This window comes from Mytilus californianus, unplaced genomic scaffold (genome assembly GCF_021869535.1).
Source record: "Mytilus californianus isolate M0D057914Y unplaced genomic scaffold, xbMytCali1.0.p SCAF_7, whole genome shotgun sequence".
NCBI classification, from domain to species: domain Eukaryota; kingdom Metazoa; phylum Mollusca; class Bivalvia; order Mytilida; family Mytilidae; genus Mytilus; species Mytilus californianus.
The window spans coordinates 14293292-14314977 of NW_026262723.1; the positions used below are offsets into that span (position 1 = coordinate 14293292).

The 21686-nt window shown below is 32.1% G+C and overlaps 1 protein-coding gene across 1 annotated transcript in view; it reads right to left on the bottom strand.

Moving 5' to 3' along the window:
- The window catches only part of LOC127708429 (protein qui-1-like), a 40398-nt gene that overhangs the window by 4466 nt on the left and 14246 nt on the right, over window positions 1-21686 (bottom strand). Inside the window, exons 6-21 of the mRNA XM_052213297.1 lie at window positions 21607-21681; window positions 18616-19965; window positions 17037-17339; window positions 15629-15862; window positions 13597-13854; window positions 12754-12877; window positions 11634-11821; window positions 10399-10527; window positions 9603-9682; window positions 8713-8892; window positions 7922-8033; window positions 5707-5897; window positions 4056-4252; window positions 3036-3198; window positions 1855-2050; window positions 677-880 (exon numbers count right to left, since the gene is read on the bottom strand). Coding sequence (XP_052069257.1) covers window positions 677-880; window positions 1855-2050; window positions 3036-3198; window positions 4056-4252; window positions 5707-5897; window positions 7922-8033; window positions 8713-8892; window positions 9603-9682; window positions 10399-10527; window positions 11634-11821; window positions 12754-12877; window positions 13597-13854; window positions 15629-15862; window positions 17037-17339; window positions 18616-19965; window positions 21607-21681 — 3984 coding nt within the window. The remainder of the gene's footprint in view (window positions 1-676; window positions 881-1854; window positions 2051-3035; window positions 3199-4055; window positions 4253-5706; window positions 5898-7921; window positions 8034-8712; window positions 8893-9602; window positions 9683-10398; window positions 10528-11633; window positions 11822-12753; window positions 12878-13596; window positions 13855-15628; window positions 15863-17036; window positions 17340-18615; window positions 19966-21606; window positions 21682-21686) is intronic.

Genomic DNA, 21686 nt, shown 5'->3' on the forward strand with positions numbered 1-21686 from the left:
CATTACCTAATAGAAAATACAAAGACTGGTCAATGTTTAACTGACCACAAGTGAATAATAAAGTCTTCTCTACAATAGACATTATTAAAATGTCATTTCATACCTTAACATTCATTCTGTTGAATATAAACAGTTCAAAAAGATATGTAACTAGAGGCATTATGTCATTGGGTTAATAAACACAAGTGTTGACTGGGGTATATGATATTCTCCCATTATGGCAAGACCATTACGTAAGTGTGGCTTGACTGCGCGGGATTTATCAATTCAAAATCACGTCCAGTCGAAACTTGGATTCGATATGCAAAAAGAAACAATCAGATACATGTTGCAGGAAAGATTATTCTAATATTTCGATAGAGACGCCATACAAAAAAAATATCAAAAAACAAAATCATGTAAAATTTCACATGTTGCTTGCAGTTTAGTTTTTCTAACATAGAGGACATTTGCTATACAATATTTTATTTTGAATGCGATAAAACTACTTGAAAATATAAGAAAATCAAAAATAATTCATTATCAACAAGTATACACAATCCAATACCCTTTTATCGAGTATAAGACCACACTTTTAATAGACAAAACTAGAATCATTTAATATGCCATGATTTCCTTTTCCGCCAAGTTGACAGTTCATTAAATCGGTCGGTTTTCTGGATACCTTCTTTCTTACCTGGATCCCATGGTGGATTACCCTCCACTGAAGGACTATTATGTAGACAAAGTAATGGCGAGTATTTGTTCTTCTCCAACTGCACTACCAATCGGGAGGCATCTTCAGACATTGAAAAATTGACAACTGGGCAGTGCATATCAATCATAGTTATCTGTTCACCATATTGTAAACTCCACAATCGGATGGTGCTGTCCAAAGAAGCTAAAACACAATAAACGAAAATGATCTCAGGTGCTCCGGAAGGGGAAGTAGACTGTACTCCACATGTTATACTCAGAACAGTTATTTTGCCTACAAGTAGTCTGCCGCGAGAAAAAGATTTACCTTTTTTATGGAAAAAAAACAAAAGCTGAAACATCATGTATATTTCACAATTTGTTACTCTAGTTAAGTTTAATAATGCAGATAATAAAACTTCACTATTTTCCCTGTCTTATATCACATGGTTTCTCAAAACTCGCCATTTGGAATTTGTTTTCTTAGTATTAATTTTTCTTAAATAACTGTTTAAGGTATGACATTAAAATTCATATTAACTTTCTGTAATGTAAGTGTGACTGTCGACAGTACATAAGTTGTACCGTCACCATTAGGAATGGGTTCACCAATGCAATGTGTCTCAACTCACTAGCAACATATTTTTCGCGGTATTAAATGTTTAGATACCAGGATAGTCGTTTGATTTGTCATTTTACCGATGTGTTCTATTCCCGATTGTGCTTTTTAGTCTTAATGACGATTCGCATGGCGGGTGGTGCATGCATATCAGGAGACGCTTACCCTGTCGATGCATCCGGTATCATTTCTTTTAGAATTCATGCGATATCCTCAGTTCTTTTTTGTTACCTTGATTTGTATCTTCTTAATGGGTTTCTGAACATCGGTAAACTACTGTAGCATAAATTACTGCACACTACCAAGAAACATTGTAATTCATAGATATAAGAAGATGTGGTTTGAGTGCCAATGAGACATCTCTCCATCTAAGTCACAATTTGTAAAAGAAAACCATCATAGGTCAAAGTATGGCCTTCAAGGCGGAGCCTTGGCTCACACAGAACAGCAAGCTATAAAGGGCTCCAAAAATGACTAGTGTAAAACCATTCAAACAGGAAACCAACGGTCTAATTTATATATAAAAAAAAACGAGAAACACTTATGAATGTCTACCTAACCTGAAATGATCAATTTTCCTTTATTTGTCAATTTCACAGCAGTGATACCATTGGTATGGCCGATAAATTGATATTTAACGATCCCAGTTTGGACGCACCATGCAATAAGTTGTCCATTCTTGAAACCGGATACAACATTTTCGTTATCATCGCCAATGGCAACACTACAAACAATAGCAGAATGCTCGACTAAAACCTGTAATTGTATACATATTCATAAGTCATGTAAGTGAGTAACTAATTTCAACCAGGATGGAATAAAAACAATATACTTTGAATTAAAATTTATCAATGGCATATGACATGTATTACAAAGTGAAACAGTTAATGACTTCTATGATGAAGAAATTTGGGTCTGCTAGGGCTAAACTTGCAGCAAGACTTACTTATTTGGTTAGAAGACCAAGTTTCCCATATATATAGCAGATAATGTAATTCAATCTTAATCAAATCTTTATTGATTTTTATATAAGATGTATTGTATATACATATTCTTATATCTCTCATAATAATCAATAGATGGGTACTTGTATATTTTTTGCATTTTAACTTTAGAAGTTTTTCCTTTAGTTATAACATGTATAATATATACATTTTTTTTTATATTTGTAAGTGAATGTTTTATGTGATATTCAGAAGCGAGACATTTACAAAATATTGAATCACAATTTGATTAAATTAAAGATTATGTGATAATTTACAAGTACTTCTAAAATCTCCTCTGGAAAAAGACATATTTTAACATATATATATTTTTTATTCGATCGTCACTGATGAGTCTTTTGAAGACGAAAAGCGCGTCTGCCGTACAAAATTTCAATCCTGATATCTATGATGAGACATGCAAGTTTAAGCTTGATTCGCTATATCATGCTGATTTGTTCACATATATACAATTTTGTACCTTTAGCGCCATATTGTAGTAGTCGAATTATGCAAGAGATGGACGCAACTCGTTTTGATTCGATAGCAAATGCAGCTCAGATACCTATTAAAATATGAGGAAAACTGTAGGTGTGTGAACACTGATAATTTCAAAGGGGCGTATTTCCATAATTCCAAATTTCAATTAAATTCTATTTTGTTTTTTAATTTTTGAAGTCTATGACAATATAAAGAGCAAACTTGTACCAGTTACCAGTTAACATCTCCATAGCACAGTGACCGTATATTGAACATACCTGTATGAGTTTTCCAGTAAACATTTCCCATATTTTAAGAGTTTTGTCGGATGACCCTGTTACCATGTACTTGTCATCAACGGAACAGGCCAGACATGTGACATGTTCCGAATGGTTTATGTATGTAACAATTGACTCATCTTCCAAAGCTACAACTTTCACACTGTAAAAGGTTTTTAAATATGATATAGGTTTTTACTACATAATAATTACTGTTTACTTTAATAGATATTTCATTCATTAAAATTGTACGATATTCATAATTCAGAATTCTAATTAAAGCATTTTTGCAGGACTATAAAAAAAGGCAATTGATTTTTTCTTTCGGACTACATACGAGTACATCTTTGCGTATGTGTTTTTAGAATATAAGTATAAGATGTCTATTAACGTGTTTTGCATACTATATGTAGTATGTAAGTCTGTTATATAAAAGTGATATAGATATAAGAAGATGTGGTAGGAGTGCCAATGAGACAACTCTCCATCCAAGTCACAATTTGTAGAAAGTAAACCATTATAGGTCAAAGTACGGCCTTCAACAAGGAGCCTTGGCACACACCGAACAGCAAGCTATAAAGGGCCCCAAAATGACTTGTGTAAAACCATTCAAACAGGAAAACCAACGGTCTAATCTATATAAAGAACGAGAAACGAGAAACACTTATGAACCACATCAACAAACGACAACATCAGGTTCCTGACTTAGAACAGGTGCAAACAAATGCAGCGGGTTTAAACGTTTTAATCGGCGCCAAGTCAACCTTCACCCTACCTGAAACAATAGTGTAATATCACAACACAGAAAGACACATGTCAATATTTAATAACATAATAAGGGTATCAATTAGTTCGACAATCCTTTCTCACCTAACTTTGACTTCATACAATAAATTTGATTACTGTATCATGATTAAAAAAATATATTTTTAGATCAACTGTTTTGTTCAAAATAACGTACGATATCTGCCAGTGGTGACAGAAGAATAATTTATCTTAGTTAAACATGTTTAAATCAACCTTTGATCTCCTCCAGTGGTGACAAGATGACTTCCATGACTGGACAATAAGAAAAGTCTTGCGTTGATATTTGAATAAGTCCTTAAGGTTTGAGCAGTGTGTGGTTTCCATATGAAAAAGATACTGTTACAGTCCATAGATATCACTTGTGAGTCATCAGCAAAAATACATAATGCTTGTATTGGTGCCTTGTGTTCCTGTTTATTAAAAGACAGAAAGGACTTTAAAAGTGTCAAATAGTGTGGTACATTAAGATACATTTACAACATTTAGTTTATTGATTGTGCAAGTGTGTGTGTGTGTGCTTTTTGAGATGGAAAGTGGTTTGCAATAATTGTTCATGCCTTTACGGAGATTTACTGTTTATGGTCTAAAATAAACACATTTACTAATTGTGTTTTAAATTCGATATTTAGTGAATAAAATGTCGAATTTTGTGATATTTTGGACTTTCGAAAAAAAAAAATTGTACAAGATTTAACCATGCTCATACAACAATTGACAAAAATAATTATAAAATAGAGTATGTAAAATTTTAATAACAGTCATGAACATTTATCAAATATTCCGTTGATATATAAATAGACATTGTTATGAAACAAAGGTTCCAACTCCCGGAAGCGGAGTTGACCCGAGATTTCTTTATCTAAGCTATTTAGCATGTTTCTGTCCCTTTTCGTCTTAGAACTACTCAATCATTTAGACTTCACTAGTTTTTTAAAATTTGGTTTTGAACATTCCTGATAGAAAATTCCGAAAAAAAAGGCTTCGAACAAACCAAGTTAGTAAAGTGTTATTAGCATCATCATTACAATAATTAGATACCAATAACAATAATTATTAAGTTGAATGAATGGTTCTCACAATACCAACGAAATATAAATTTTTATGCTTATTAAGTGAGTTTCAAGTGTGTAGCCTAACCTAGTGTTTTCAGTTGCCATCATCTTTGTCTAAAATAACACAAGACATGGCCTGTTTGTCTTAACCAACGTCCCCTCTTTTTTATCCTTTGAACATGCGTAACACTAGCATTAACAGTTGTGATAGTGATGTTTTCGTTCATAAGAATGTTGAATGATGCTGGAACTATTGGATTGTATTTTTGTCGTATGTAATATCTTTGAATGAACAGTTTTGACGTCCTATTTTATACGTTAAATCCTGTTTGGTAATTAAACAAATAAAAAATTTCTGCTTTCAGAAGTCGTGTTATAGACACCCAAAAATGACAAAGTAACCAAATTGCAAATCATTCCTAATTATAACATGTTTTATTGTAGCTATTTTTTTTTATAAAGATTTAAAAGAGAAAAGCTATTTAGAACAAATCATGAAACAACTGTAAACTACTTTAATTATCTAATTGATTATTTGCCTTTTGTTTAAATATAAGAATACATTAGCAAAATATTGCATGAACCAATTCAGACAAAACATAGGTCAGTATCGGGACAAAAAAGACAAATTAGTCTCTGAATTACGTTAAAAATGAAAACATCATTTTATACATTTCATACGTCTAAAACGCTTTTCTGGAATAACCTTCATCAGGAACGGTCATAGCCGAATATTTGAAAGTCAAGGATGTTTAAGAACATGATAAAACATGCATTAAAATGTCGTAATCAGGCAAACTGGAAATCCTTACCTCATAAAACGTGACAACTGTTTGCATTGTCATATCGTATACGCATATCTTTTTATCTCTGGACCCAGATACTATAAAACTGCTGTCATAAGATACTTGAAGACATGTTATAGTGCTGGTGTGTTTAGAATAACTGTCCCTCAGCACAACCTGTTCCATGTTCCAAACTTTTATCACTCCACTTTCTGAACCTACACACACATATATATATATAATGCCTAAACAGTATATCATAACTCAATGATATTTGTTCTTATATAATGTTATACTGTTTTACATGCATCCCGTCATTGTATTATTGTGCTATGGTAAATGTTTGTATTCTTGTCTTTCATTCTTGTTTGTGTGCTTTGTCTGTATGCCTTTTTGTGTATCTTTGTTTCATATTTGTTTGTTTTTAAGTGATTAAGATTATAACACAATGTTGACTGTTGTACCCCTATTTTGACATTTTTACCTATTATGTCTGTTTGTTTTGATCACACATCGTTGTCAATATAATGGAATTTTATGCGATTGTTATAAAAGTGAGAGGTTTAGCTAGCTATAAAACCAGGTTTAATCCACCATTTTCTACATAAGAAGATGCCTGTACCAAGTCAGGAATATGACAGTTGTTATCCATTCGTTTGATGTTTTTGAGCTTTTGATTTTGATTTGATTAGGGACTTTCCGTTTTGAATTTTCCTCGGAGTTTGGTATTTTTGTGATTTTACTTTTTACAAACATTTCAGCAGTACATTGTATTTTTTCAAAGATTTTTTCCCATTTTTCAAGTGGCTTTTGTCGTGACTAGACAGAAATAGTGGTACTATAGAATCATTTATTTATATTTCAAAGAAATGCAGGCAATTTCTCGAAATGCGTAAACATTGTTTTTATATAATTTTCTTAACGGAAAAAGAACAGTAAGATATTGGGTAATTATGGCTACAGTTATATTTAACGCAAGGACTAGCATGATAAACGAGAATGATATATACAGTTTAGGCGCTTTTTGCAATCCTAATCCTATCTTATTTTTGGCAAATATTTTTACAAATTCAAATGTGACGTCACTTTGTGTGTTTTTTTTAGAATTTCAAATGTGACGTCACTTTGTGTGTTTTTTAGAATTTCAAATGTGACGTCAATTTGTGAGTTGAGGCTTTGGCTAACTCGGCTGTGTATTTTTAAATGTTGGATTAAGTTGTTTTATGTAATGTATCCGTTTTTATTCTGTAGTTAGTCCCCACTTCGGTTTTATCATGTATATCTATTATATAGTCATTTTATAAAATTATAAATTATTCTAAATAATAAGGATGTTCTTGTCCCAGGCAGAAAACCCTGGCCGTGTTAAGCGCAACTTTTTGGAAGTTTTGGTCCTCGGTGCTCTTCAGCTTTGTACTTGTTTTGGCTTTCAAACTTTTTTCATCTGAGCGTCACTGGTTGGTCTTGTGTGGACGAGACGCACGTCTGGCGTATTGAATATTAAGCCTAGTACCTTTTGTTAGCTATTATTCGTGTGTTTCTTTGTCCTATATGTTCTCCCATTTATTTGTATTGTGGTCCTGTCATGTGATGTTGTCGTTTTGGTGTTGTGTTTGACGTTGCCATAAAAGCGGGAGGTTTGGCATGCCACAATACCAGGTTCAACCCACCATTTTTTTCTTAAAATGTCCTGTACCAAGTCAGGAAAATGGCCATTGTTATATTATAGTTCGTTTCTGTGTGTGTTACATTTTAATGTTGGGTTTTTGTTGTGTCGTTGTTCTCCTCTTATATTTGATGCGTTTCCCTCAGTTTTAGTTTGTAACCCGGTTTTGTTTTTATCTCTATCGATTTATGAGTTTCGAACAGCGGTATACTACTGTTGCCTTTATTTAAACATCAAAGATGGAGAAAATATCACGAGCATTCAAAAACCATAAGTCGCAGAAACACAGACCAAAAAGAAAAAGATGAAAAGACAACCAACAGTCTACAAAACATACACTGAAAATTTGTCGTTTTAATCAGACGATTACCACCATAAATTTTAATTACCTTTTAAATTTTCACACAGAAGCAAATCTGACTAAACTTATTACAAGACCATTAAGTTTTAAATAAGGGATTCCGAAGGGTTCCAAATACTGATGGAAGCTTAGCAAAAATATTTACCAGTATCTTTACATATATTTTTTGGGTATTGGTATTCTATTCTTAAGATTGATGACAATCGAATTGATACCTGTAGCAGCTATGCCATCCCAAGCATGTATACATGTAACAGTACTAGAATGCTTCACGTCGTTAGAGTTGTTTGTGTATTTCTTGTGAAGGCTCCATACTTTTAACATGTTCTAAATATAAAACAAAAGTTAAACTTTTATCTAGACATTATTTCTAGTGGTTGATTTTTTTTATTCATGAAATAATTCCTCGTGACAATTATACTTAATATTTCTATTTTTGAAAACAATTTTTCTTCATATTTATAGTTATTCATTATGCGTTATATGGTTTAAAAAATACATTTAATAAACCTACTTTCGTTGCCCATTCAATCAAAACTATAAATTTTTTTTATACATAAGGTTCCTGATTGTACCACGTAATTCTCCATTTAAAGCAACAAAACGATTGTAGATGTCTTTTTAGGGCAGCGACTGTTTAAATTTGAAGTAGGTTTACCATTTTGACATATATATTTTTATACTTATGTCTATGACATGTAGACGTTATCGATATAAATTAGGCATATGTTTTTTCTTTGAGATCGAAGAACTCTTTAATTCATTAATTTAGTACTTTGGAATGGAGTGCATCAACTGCGTATGCACATGATACTACCCTATCATCGGTAAAGAATAAAAAGACACAAAAACACCAGCACATACAAACCAGATATATAACATTTTTGCAACCGTTTTATGTCTTACTTAGATAGAAAATTGCCACTGTAATATCACCGTATACGTATACTTTAACTTGAAATGTGCTATTTTAATTTGAAATTGACAGGCTTATATCTACACTTACATCAGAACATGAATATATCAAAGTATCATCGGAGGAGATACGGACATCTGTAATTGGTTTATACGTCCCTCGAAATGATTCAAGGAGCTCTGTGTTCCGTAAATTGTAAACATAAACTGATCCATCCTGGCAAACTGCTATTACGTGATTACAGTCATCACACACAAGTACTTTATTAATCTTAAAAGTCAAATTATACAACAATATATTAATTATATATCGTCCATTCTTTAATAAACCTCGTTATTAATGTAATAACTATACCTGGTTATCTGGTTATATGAAACCAAAAGAAGGATTTTCACTTTTCATTTATAATAAATATTATATTAGTATTTGATTACCCCCACCTTATAAATAATTGACGAAAAAGCAATGAAGACTTTTTGACCTAGAAACACTTATATATCTGTGTGTATACAAATTTACATCTTAAGTACTTCAATTTCTAGTTGAGTATTACACTGATTTGTTGAGTTTCCTTATGCAAACACAAAGATAAAAAATTTCCACTACAAAAGTCGATTCATAAAAACTGTTGACATTATGATTGTAATAATAGACTAAAGAAGAATATGTGACCGTAGGACATAAGTGAACTCCAAAATCATCTTTGTCATAATCCTAGTTTTGCATCTATTTTAAAATGTTGCCCTCTTAATAAACACGAACTTTAAGTTTCAAGTTGATGTGACGACAACTATATGTTAAATTAGCTTGATGATTTGGGCACCACTGCTGGGTCATATTCGGACGAAACATGCGTCTCAGATACCAAATATAAGCCTGTTATCTTTGATGAGTTATTAAAACCAAACAGACTGGAAAACACATTCCGGTCCTTTATTATAGGGGGGAGGGGGGGGGGGCATAAATATGGCATCACTTACCCATCCATTATGACCCTTTAGTTGATGTATCCAAGACCCTGTTGCAAATGATATCACATTTAATGTACTATCCTCACATGCTAAAATAATAAAGAAAAAGAAAAGATACAATACAAGTATACAAGTGAGAGGTTTAACTAGCTATAAAACCAGGTTTAATCCACCATTTTCCACATAAGAAAATGCCTTTACCAAGTCAGGAATATGACAGTTGTTATCCATTCGTTTGATGTGTTTGAGCTTTTGATTTTGCCATTTGCTTAGGGACTTTCCTTTTAGAATTTTCCTCGGAGTTATGTATTTTTGTTATTTTACTTCATACATATTCAACACTTTTTATATTTCGATTACACGCGTAATTAACATCAACTATTTAAAGCTATAATCATTCATAAAGAACCTGAGTATGCATACAAATATTCATTGTTCACACATTTTTGAATTAAACAGGATCAAACACTGACTTTGGCTTTTTGGTGTAGATGAATTCATAATAATTAATAAATGACACCATACTTTATAAATACGAAAGACAAGATGCTCAATCGTGGCGCTTTAATCAAAACTATTAAAAAAGCCAAATGAATCATATAGGTAAAGAACATTGTAAACCAAAAATTCTAAAAATTTGTACTTAACATGACTCGGATCAACTTTGCCGAGGGTAGAAAAACATTAGTTTCTCGGATTATTTTAACATTTTGCAAACAGAATATTTTGATATATGTGTACGTGTAAGATACACTCTGATCTGAATCTCAATTAGTTTTGTAGCGGTTTAAAAATGATAACATACCAACCAATAAGAAAATGCTATCACTGGACACATCTATGGACAGGATAGGATTGTTAATGTAATCACGGAAAGTACTCAATTGAATCATATCAACCATACACCACATAATAATGGTGCGATCTTTGGAACCTGTAATTAATAATATTATTTTAATTTTTTGTTTAATAACACTTTTAGCTGCAAGCAAACTTTTACGGTTTTCAAACCTTCCAACATTTTTTTGGGAATGAAGTTATAGAGGTTAATGTTTTACAAACCAAGTTAGTATTTTCACTGAAATAGGTATATTCTATTACATTGCTATGGAGTCTTCATTGTTATTTTTTGTAGCTTTCATTATTAAGTATTTTGAATATTGCAAATAATTTAAAAAAATGTTAAACCAATATCAAATCAAATTTCTACGTTTGTTCAACCACTGCATCTATAAGAGTAAATTGCTCTATGATCCCTCTCAAGGAGATGTGGTATGATTGTCAATTAGACAACTATCCACAAGAGTTCAAATGACGTGAAAATAAACAATAATTGGTCATCTTACGGCCTCCAACAATGAGTTAATCCCATACCTTATAGTCACATATAACAGGCATCATAACATGAAATAATTTTTTTATGTAAAACAATTCAAACGAGAAAACTATCGGTCTAGTTTATAAAAATATAATGTACGAAAACAGACACAAACTAATGATAACCACTGAATTACAAGCTCCTGACTTGGGACAGACACTTTAAGGATATAGCGGGGTAAAATTGTTTGTGAGCGCTCAACCCTCCCCTGCCCTTGGGATGTGGTGTAATAGCTATTATAAGTTTAGATTTAATAGGAACCAAAGGGTTAGTTTGATATACATAATATTGCTACATATAGTATATTTTTCTACTGTATTCAAAACACCCAACTTTGATCGCTTTAGGAAACATTACTAAAACTCCTGAAAGATACCAGGCTTTTGATTTGGTAAACCAGACACACAAACTCATCAGTGGCGCTCGAAAACTGACTACAATAACAATTGGTATCTATGATATTTATTACGGTCAACAATTATCTGCTCTTGATGAACTTTTTATATCTCTTATTGTGTACTCTTTGGGAAAGGGAGAACTATAATTCTTTATTTGCTCATGATTTTTTATAGAATATATATCAAAATTAATTATTTGTTAATTTACGATCTTCCTTTTGGATAAAGGGTTTTTTGTAGAAAATGCGAATTATTATTCCTTACCACTTAATAGTAACTTTGATGCATCAATCAGTTTTACACAGGTAACTGCTTTCTTATGACCTTGTAATACATGAAGTTTCTTCCCTGTTGACACTTCACATATTAAGACATTACCGTCATTTGATCCGGACATCACATGATCATCATTTTGCGACAGCGTCACACAAGTAACAGCACCGTGATGCTCTCTATAACAGGTTTAATATGAAAAAAAAGATAACTTGTTTATTTAACGCATCGTTTTTATATAAAAAATAACAATATTACAACTTTAAAAATAACCATAATTAGAAAATTGTAAAGTACATAAGATATCAAAGGGACATTCAAACTTATTAGTTGAAAACAAACACTGATACTACTACGGCAAAAACATTAAAACGATCAAAAGACTAACAACAGTATATAAAATACAACATAGAAACCGAAGACTGAGCTACACGAACCCCACCAATACCTGGGGTGATCTCAGGTGCTCCGGAGGGTTAAGCAGATCATGCTCCATATGTGGCACCCGTAAGATAAGCAACCGAATTCCCCGTGGGTCACGCTTCACTAATGTTTTCACTGTTTTAAGATTTGATAATGGTTATGTTTTGTTATGAGGATTCCTAAACATACTTCCGATCAATGAAGATTATGAGGAGTGGACAACCTAATTAAATACTATAACATTTCGGAAGATTTCATTTAAAAAAAGTTAAAAAGGTGTTACAAAATAAATACAAGTCCAAACGGTCACAATAATTATTACTTGTCTACGTATTCTAGGTAAAGGTCATATATACCCATAATGAACTTTTACTAGAAACTAGCTTCATTAGAAATTAAGAATCTGTGATATAATCATCTAATTGTTTTTGTTTGATTTTGTATTGGTGTTAACTGCGACTTTAGGTGACCATGAATATATCATGGCGGTCAGTTTTTGTTGGTGGATGTAGTAGGATTACCCGAAGAGAACCACCAACTTTCTGCAGGAAAACTGGCAATAATTTGCAATTAAGGTCGTATTCAAAAGCAGGGTTCGAACTAACAACATCATGGTTGACAGGTTTACGCATCACTACAGATGAACAACTAAGATCACCCGATCCCCCTTAAATATTGATGTTCTTACTTAATTATATTTGTGCATAGTCCTTCACTGAGTCTCCATATACGAATACACTTATCATCCGACCCAGTTATGAAACATTGACCATTATTGGTCAGCTCAATGCAGTTTACTGGTCCTTTGTGTCCTATAAAAAGGATAGAAATCATATGCATAAACGACAACAAATTCTCTTTATTTTTCAGCTTTTCAGCTCTTAAATTCAAATCCGTTAAGCACTATCATATTTATATTTACGAAAAATTATTACAGTAAACAACTATATTTGGAAACCAATATACACCTAAGGAAAAGTAGATTTAAATAATACGAATGCAGATGCCTGTTCCGTAAGTTATCATAAAAATTGAGACTAAATTTGTATTTGTAAAATATAAAAAATCGAATAATGAAATCGTTATAATGTAACTTTGTTTCAATGGAAAAATATAATTTCCGTAAGGTCTACATAACGCTCAATATGTCAAAATCTATTCCAAGTGTTATATTAAAACATATTAAATATGACACAAAAACAGTAATACATATACTAATATAGAAACATATTTCAGAACAATTGATAACATAAGTAATTCTTTCGTTGGTATAGCTTTTCTGGAGAGCACTCCTATATGTAAAGAGGCAACAGAAAGATCAATGCAAGTTGTCAATGATAATATATGTATGAATTTTCAATTTCAAAACGCCTTTTCATCAGTCTGTTGTATCCAAAACATATAAGAAGGAACTTTAATTTCTGTAGAATTTATTTTGTCAAATATGTCCATTTAGATCATTTTCCTTTAACTCATACTTTGATACAGACATTTATAAAAGCTGTATATTAATGTACGTTAGTATGCTTACCTGAAAACGTTCTTAAGATTCTTTTAGTTGGGATATGGTATAGGGCTATGTTTACCAACCCTAACGTGCACAATATACTTTGATTGTTTGGTAAGACTGTAAAATGTTTGATTCCGTCTAATCCATCCACAGAAGCAGCTAGTTGTATCCTTTGTAAGTGTAGCCAAGATGTCAGTGGAACCATAAGTGGTATAGTGTTACTATCACACCACCTCATACATTGAGTAACGAGAGAATCTAAATGGTACGTGTATAAATCTACAATTAAAAATAAGAAAAGTATGAATAATTAATACAGGAATATGCAAATAAGTTCGTAAGTTGTAAGCTTAAAAAATAGAGAAGATACCAAGGGGAGTCTCGGAAATCAAATGTTCTATTAAAGCAGATAACACCATGGTTAAAAAATGAAAATGACAAAGAAAAAAACAATAACAAAACATCACATAGAAAACTAAGATTGAGCAATGCGAAACAAACCAGAGACCTGAGTTATTTAAACTCCTATTGTATTTCAAGGCTTAAAAACATATAAACTGAAAATACTTGTTCGATTTGGTATTTTATGTTTGTTCTTAACTTTTGTTTGAGCAAAACAACGCTGGAAAAAGAATAAGTTCTTCAGCTGTTTTGCCTCGTAGAAACATAATTCGTGCGAATGGAAATCGTTACAAAGCATTTATATAAGATTTACATTGTTTAGTTTCTTTCTTTTTATAAAAAAAAACAATTTACAGACTCAAGGTTCCTTTTTTGTCTTATACAGTATTACAATTTTAATTCAGATGCAGCTCAAGTTCTAAATTTCGTAGTTTGTTAAAGTATAAAGTATAATGGGCAAATAAAAAATGCATAGGTCCGATTCATTTTTAAAATAATGTTACCAAATGAATAAACAAATATTAGATAATAAGCTATTCCAGAAATGACTTTTTAAAGGTTTGTTGAAAAAGACAAAATGCTGATACGAATAATTTTGCAACTAGCCACCAGTATTTTTCAATACCGTTGATGTTTCGGTACTCCACGAGAAACTTGAATTACCCGTTTTGATTATAGTATTACTGGTAACCAGGGGATTGCCATTGCTGCTGTGAAATGTTATTATGTCAAGTTTGGATACTGATACACGTAAAAATGTCATAAAAAGGTTTCTTGCTTCCATTTTTACTTGTATCTGGTATTCGAAACTTCTTAAAATCGTGTCTGACCATAATCTATTATTCCTTTAATTTTTGTTTTTTTCAATGATTTTTTTCTTCTTTTATTTGTCTGTGTAAATTATCAACCTTTACTGTTTAGTCCATTTTTGATAATATACTTTTGGCGTGGCTCGGTGCTTTTGCATCCCGCCAATGTGTTGTTGTGCTGTGGTCATGTTTTGTATTCTTGTCTTTAATTATTGCTTATGTGCTTTGTCTATATGTCATTTTGTTTTTCTTTGTTGACATATTTGTTTGTTTTTATAGTAATTAAGATCATTATAACACAATGTTGACTGTTATACCTCTATTTTTGACATTTTACCTATTATGTCTGTTTGTTTTGTTCACACATTGTTGTCAATATAATGGAATTTTATGCGACTATCATACAAGTGAGAGGTTTAGCTAGCTATAAAACCAGGTTTAATCCACCATTTTCTAAATAAGGAAATGCCTGAACCAAGTCAGGAATATGAAAGCTGTTTCCATTCGTTTGATGAGTTTGAGTTTGTGATTTTGCCGTTTGATTACGGACTTTCCGATTTGAACATGTTGAATTTTCATTTGAGTTCGATATTTTTGTTATTTAATTTTTTGATAAGATTTGAGCATAGATAACTGCTGCTTCCTCATAATTATAAATGATAGTAGGATAAATGTATGTATTTATTATATAAATCCGTATCATCTGTTTTTATTCAAATTATATTGGGTGTTATTATTGCCATTCTAAAAATGCTGAATTATGTGATCCTGTTCAACGAAGTTTATATAAGCTATAAAAGATAAAGATACACATGTTTTTAACATACAAACGAGTTATTTACCTTTCCATTTTCTCAATCGACTTATCAGTTCATTGGCTAACTGATTCGGATGTTTCAGCAATAAATTTCTAGACGAGGAAACTGCCTGGTGGACTATTGAAATTTCTGAATCTAGCACTTGCTTTAGTGTAGTTTGTAGTATCTCAAGAAGAAAATCCACGGACGTTGAATGCGTCAGTGCCAACAAATGCTCAAAATTGCAAAACACATACTCTTTCAGTAATGAGATGTTTCCTGAAATCAAGAAACAAATAATTGAAAATTGTGAAAAATCACATCCATATATTATAGAGTATAACGTGACTGTGAATGGTACGTTTTATATTTAATTGTACAAATCTATATCGCTTGATGTACACATAATAAGTTTTACCGCTAATAAACCAGGAAAAATGATTTTTTCTTTTCACTTTAAAGAGTGTACAGTTGTCATTTCATCGTTAATACATCGCATAATAACATTGGTTGGGTCATACTGTCTATTTTGGAGGAAAAACTAAAAAATCAATACCTAAACCCAAACAAATCTTGCCTGAACAGCGTAAAACTCAATTACTAAATCATTCCATGCAAATGTCTTCATTTACGTGATTCTGTGCAATACTACTGATTTACACGTTTCAGTATTCATGATTGTCATACAATTCAATAATATTTCATAACATGATGTAAATGATTAATTGCTTTGTCGTTTTACACAATCTTATTACCACAGATGACTTCTGGATATGTGTGTTGTATGGTTGCCGTCTCGTTGATGTTATCCCCGATCAATTTTTGTTCTATTCGTTATTATATAGACAATAATTGTGTACCGTATATCGGGTTATTTTCGAGTCTTGTTTTGTTGGCGGTTTAGGTCTAGAATGGGGCAGTTTAATCTTTGCTGTGTTGTTTATTTGTGATTTATGGCCTGGTACAATGCATTTAAAAAAAACAGTAAAATTGTAGCGTGGAGTAAATTAAGCGGTAAAATGTCTACCGCGAAATTAATGAAAATAATGCACACTCAAAATATCCCGATATACGGTATATTGCACCTTGCAGAATATCAAATCAATCTTTGAGCTCCCTAAAAAAATGTAAACACGTTATAAATGTCATGCGTCCGAAGCGCTTTAATGGATTTACCTTCATCAGGAACACTCAAAGCCAAATATTTGAAAGCCAAGGATGTATAAGGACCGAAAACGTTGAAGAGCTATAAACCAAACAGCTTGACGTATTATCGAGGCTTGAAGTACTATCGTACCTTTCGGAATTTCGGGTCCTCAGTGTGCCTTAACTTCGTATTTTATTTGTCTTTTTTTAACGATTTTGATTCGAGCATCACTAATGAGACGTTTGTAGACTGACATGCGTCTAGCGTACAATTTTTTAAGCTGGTATTTATGATGAGTTTATTCACCTGAATGTAACAGCTGCACCCATACTTCGTTGATAATTCTCATGTTATACCTGACACTACTGTATAAAAGTGGTTGAGGACATGTAACTATTCGACATGGATCTACCAAACAAAGTTCACTGCCAAATATATCTCTTTCTGGGTCTTGAGACATTTCCAAAAACATATAAGCCAAATCCAGATGATACGAGGTTCTATCAGAAGACAAAAGTAGGTAACGTCTGTTCAAAATATCTTTTATTGCTTTGTTATTCCAAACAAACAGTTGTTTGCGATGAATTAGTATTTCAGTCAGCAGTATTTCTGTTAAATAATATATAGAATAGTCATATCTTAAATTTTGTTTGAAAATTTCATTGAATACATTCTTTTGTTTTAATAATTAAAGAATTGCCAGTACTCATCGAATACCCTAACATTTGCACAATGACACAGAGAAAGTGACAACGCATCACAAAGTAAAGCTTGCTCACATGAAGTTGGATACGAAACTTCGTGAAGGTCTTGTAGTTCCTGAGACAAATGCGACTAAAACTTCATATATGTTCAATATGCACAAGAATACATAAGTATTCATGAAGCAGGAAATTGCTTTTTGATGGATGTTAAAACGTACCACACAGTTCAACATGCTAACTTACTATGCAGCATGGGTTTTGTTCATTGTTGAAGGCCGTACGATGACCTTTAGTTGTTAACTTCTATGTAATTTGGTCTCTGGTGGAGAGTTTTCTCATTGGCAATCATACCACATCTTTTTCTTTTATGACACATTTTGATACCAAACATCAAGAACTTTTTATTCGAAGTTCCCGAGCAATATGTGACAAACATTTCATGGGGCGGACGGATAGACACGGAAGAATGGACAAACAGAGGTAGACCAGTATACATTGTCTCTCATGTATATACAAATAAAAATCCAGATATTTTAATCCACATTTTTGTAACAAGAGATAAAACTTCACGACTCGCACTTTATTTATAGATTCATAATAAAAAAAATATTTTAAACAAATATTCATCTTTTCATATAAAAAAAATTAAATCCTGTCTCTTTAATTTGAATTACCACATTAACACGGCTGTATTCTCGAGAAAACATTTCCTTAAACAAAATGAGTAAATTTCGTCATTTAAGTTTAAAGAATCACTTCCACCTTCAATCTTTAGGATTTTTTGATGTATTTTGTAGAGTGTTGTATGTCCGAGCGCCACTGATGAGTTTGGAGAAGACGAAACGCACGTGTGGGATATCATGTAATACGCCTGATACGTTTTTTTTCGTCCTTTTTCGTTCTTTGTCATCACGTTGTCAGTTTATCTTCGACAGCTGATGAGTTTGATTCTCACTTTGATATGCCCGACTATCAATGTCAATGATTTACCTAATCATTCAAGACATTTATATAGACTATTTTACTTTGATTCACTGTGATTATTAACACCGATTTTATATTTAAAACAAACAAATATTTTCTTTAAAAAACATTGGATGGATATGAAAACCAGATGTAAACAACTATCTTTGGATTTAAATCGAAATCAGTCTTTTTGTATCATAACAATCTATTCTTACCCATCTGGTTCCTGATAGATATCCAAAGAGATATGGGAATTCTACAAATCGGTCGACTGGCTAGATCTAGTGTTTGTATTATTTCCATGTTAGATGACAAACAGTCCAGGATTTCCATTTCACTTATTCCAAATTCTGATATCAAAAAGTAACAAACAATTTTTTGAATTACCTCAAAACCGAACACCATTTCTAAATTGTCCATTTTGTGATGTAAAGCTTCAGTAATTGTGGATGGCAGATGCAAATTGGGTTGGGTATCGTCCTTCCATGTTGCCGCGACCTCAACAATCGTATCTATAAGAACAGGACAGGTAGAAGTTCTCGAAAAAATTTGAAGAAGAATTGATTCTTGTTCTTCGGTAACAGTGCGATGAATGTCATTAAGTTTCTTGTTCAAAACAAGTGAATATTGCTGTAATGTCCATTGAGGAAACATAATACAAGAGCAAGTGCTAGCACATTTATTTGAAAGCCTTTTGAGAACACCATTTTCATTTTCAATTTTTTGACTAGACATAATCAAATGGACTTTTGCTGGAAGTTTCGTTGACAACCAGTCAAAATCGCCTGACTCTTCAAGAGGTTTCATTCCATTGATTCCTTTCAAATGATCGACATCATCAATAAAAATAACAAAATTATTTGACGATTTAGCTATTCTATTTTTCAAACCATTAAAGTAACTGTTTAAATGTTTCATGTCATAAGATTTCAAGTCAATATTTTGGTGTAAAACCTGATTTATTTGCATGCAGATTCCTTGTAGTAGTTTTTTACCATCAACTGACTGAGGACTCAATCCAAGATATCTCACTATTAGTATAACATCATCCCCCAGTAAACTCCTGGCCTGGTGGCAGATAGTAGAAATAAGTGTTGATTTTCCGCAACCTGATAGTCCTGTTATTAAGATCGGATTGTGTTCTACCTTTTTTTCAGTGAGAATTAAATTATGTACAAATGACAGAAGCTTTTCAAACCCAGACATAGAATGATCAATCATCGTATTCTTACAGTGATGTAAATGAACAAGAATATCTGAGGACATTGGTTCTATCTCCTTTTCGATATTATTTTGCTCGTTGACACATTCCTTTACAATACCGATCAACCTAGTTGTAACACCTGCAATAATATTCTCCATATATTCACCATGTTGTTCGATGGCATTGTGAATATTTTCACATTCTAACCACGCAATGTCGAATTTAAATATATTTTCTGTAATCACGTTCTTTCGAATTCTATTTTTTAATTTATCAAGCAGTTTCTGTTTATTAGAATCTATTGCAATGTCAGCGGCAAGGTCGACGAAAGAGGTAGCACCGACTACTCCAGTATTTATACCTAAAATGTTCATATCGGCATTATTTATGTTTCAAAACTACAATACTATCAATTTTCTTCGTTTATTTTTTTCAGAAACTTAACAAAAAAGTTACACCATTATTATAGACACATTGGTAGTAAACATGTGGTCAATATAAAACATGCAGTTTAATATGAGTTAAGTTTATAAAACATATAACAAAAACGTGTACTTTTGGTACTTTGTTGTTTTGTTGAAACCTATTTCTTATTGTGAATTTTCCATTTCTATATAGCAACATCCCATCAGCACCTGCCTGTGGAGTAAATGTCTCCAATTTGATATAATATTCTTGAGTTTGCTTTCCCTATCATACTTTCCTTGACAAGGAGTTTCTGCTTACAAGGAAACTATTGAACCTAGGGTTCCAAGTGGTAAAGCGAAGTCATCCTTTCGACAGTTTTACAGACGCCATCACGATTTGGCTGACCGTTATGGAATATCTGTGCCGCAGATGACCACAATTATGTTCCGATTGTCGTTACCACAATCCCGTCCTCTTTTCTTCGAATGTGAAACCACAGAATGAGACTTATTACAAAATATGTACTGACGATGCGCAACATTACGGGAGTCACAATTAGAAAAGGATGTGTTTACCTTTCCGGAGCACATGAGATATCTACTAGTTTTCGTGGTGGTCTTTAGTTTTCTTTTTAGAAAATCAAATAATCAGTTAATCAATATCACAGATAAACTTCCCTAAAAAAATCACTTTAAAATACTGTACAACGTTTAAGAATTGCGACCGTCAAATCCGAAACTTACTGTATCAAAGTTTCGAAGACAGTACTTTATATTCCCATTTTAATAGAATACTAGTAACATATCGCATTTGAATTATTCCGAAAACGACGATTGTGATTTCACAACGTAGTTACCAATACCTCTGATCGTCAAACATGGAATTGGCGAAAACTGTCATCCAATCACAAGTGGCGTTACATATCATATTCCAATAAGAATTGTCGATCGACTGAGGAATTTTCCTTCGTATAAGCATGATTAGTAAGGAAGTTGAATTTCAAAAAAAAAAATTTAATAGACAAAATTGAAGAAACTGGATTATTGAATACATAATGTATTCAATTTCTTCATGAAGAAAGTAAATCTAGAAAAGCGCGTGTTGTTTTAATTTTTCTTCAATGATTTAAACGTAATAGTGACATTAAAGTTGACCGTATTCATGTCTTAATAAGATATAGAATTAAAGATTATAGCGAGAAGCACATCTACATTAGATCTTTGTTCCTTGTTAAGGCCATAGAATATATTTTCTTTATATTCGGACGAACGTTGTGAGTGAGAATATAAGTGCCATTTACGGCTACTCTATCGAACTGTGGTCAAGATATCGTCCTTATAACGTCTATAAACTATATATCTTGGCACGACCTTCTTCACAACGGCTTTGAAAGAAAAGAAATTAGTTATGATGCCTTTTGTTTTGGTTTATTTTTAAAAAAAAAACTTTGAAATTGAATGATTTTGTATCAGTCAACTTCAAAATTTGAAAATATAAATTCCTTTATTAAATCTATGAATTGCCCTATGTAATTCAAACTGAAATCTACACACATATAATTGACACATATAATTGACACATATAATTGACTTACTCTCAATATTTCTCTCTAAAAATATACAGTCCTTTGGTGACAAATTAAGTGCTTCTGTTATTTCTGTCTCTAAACCTGAA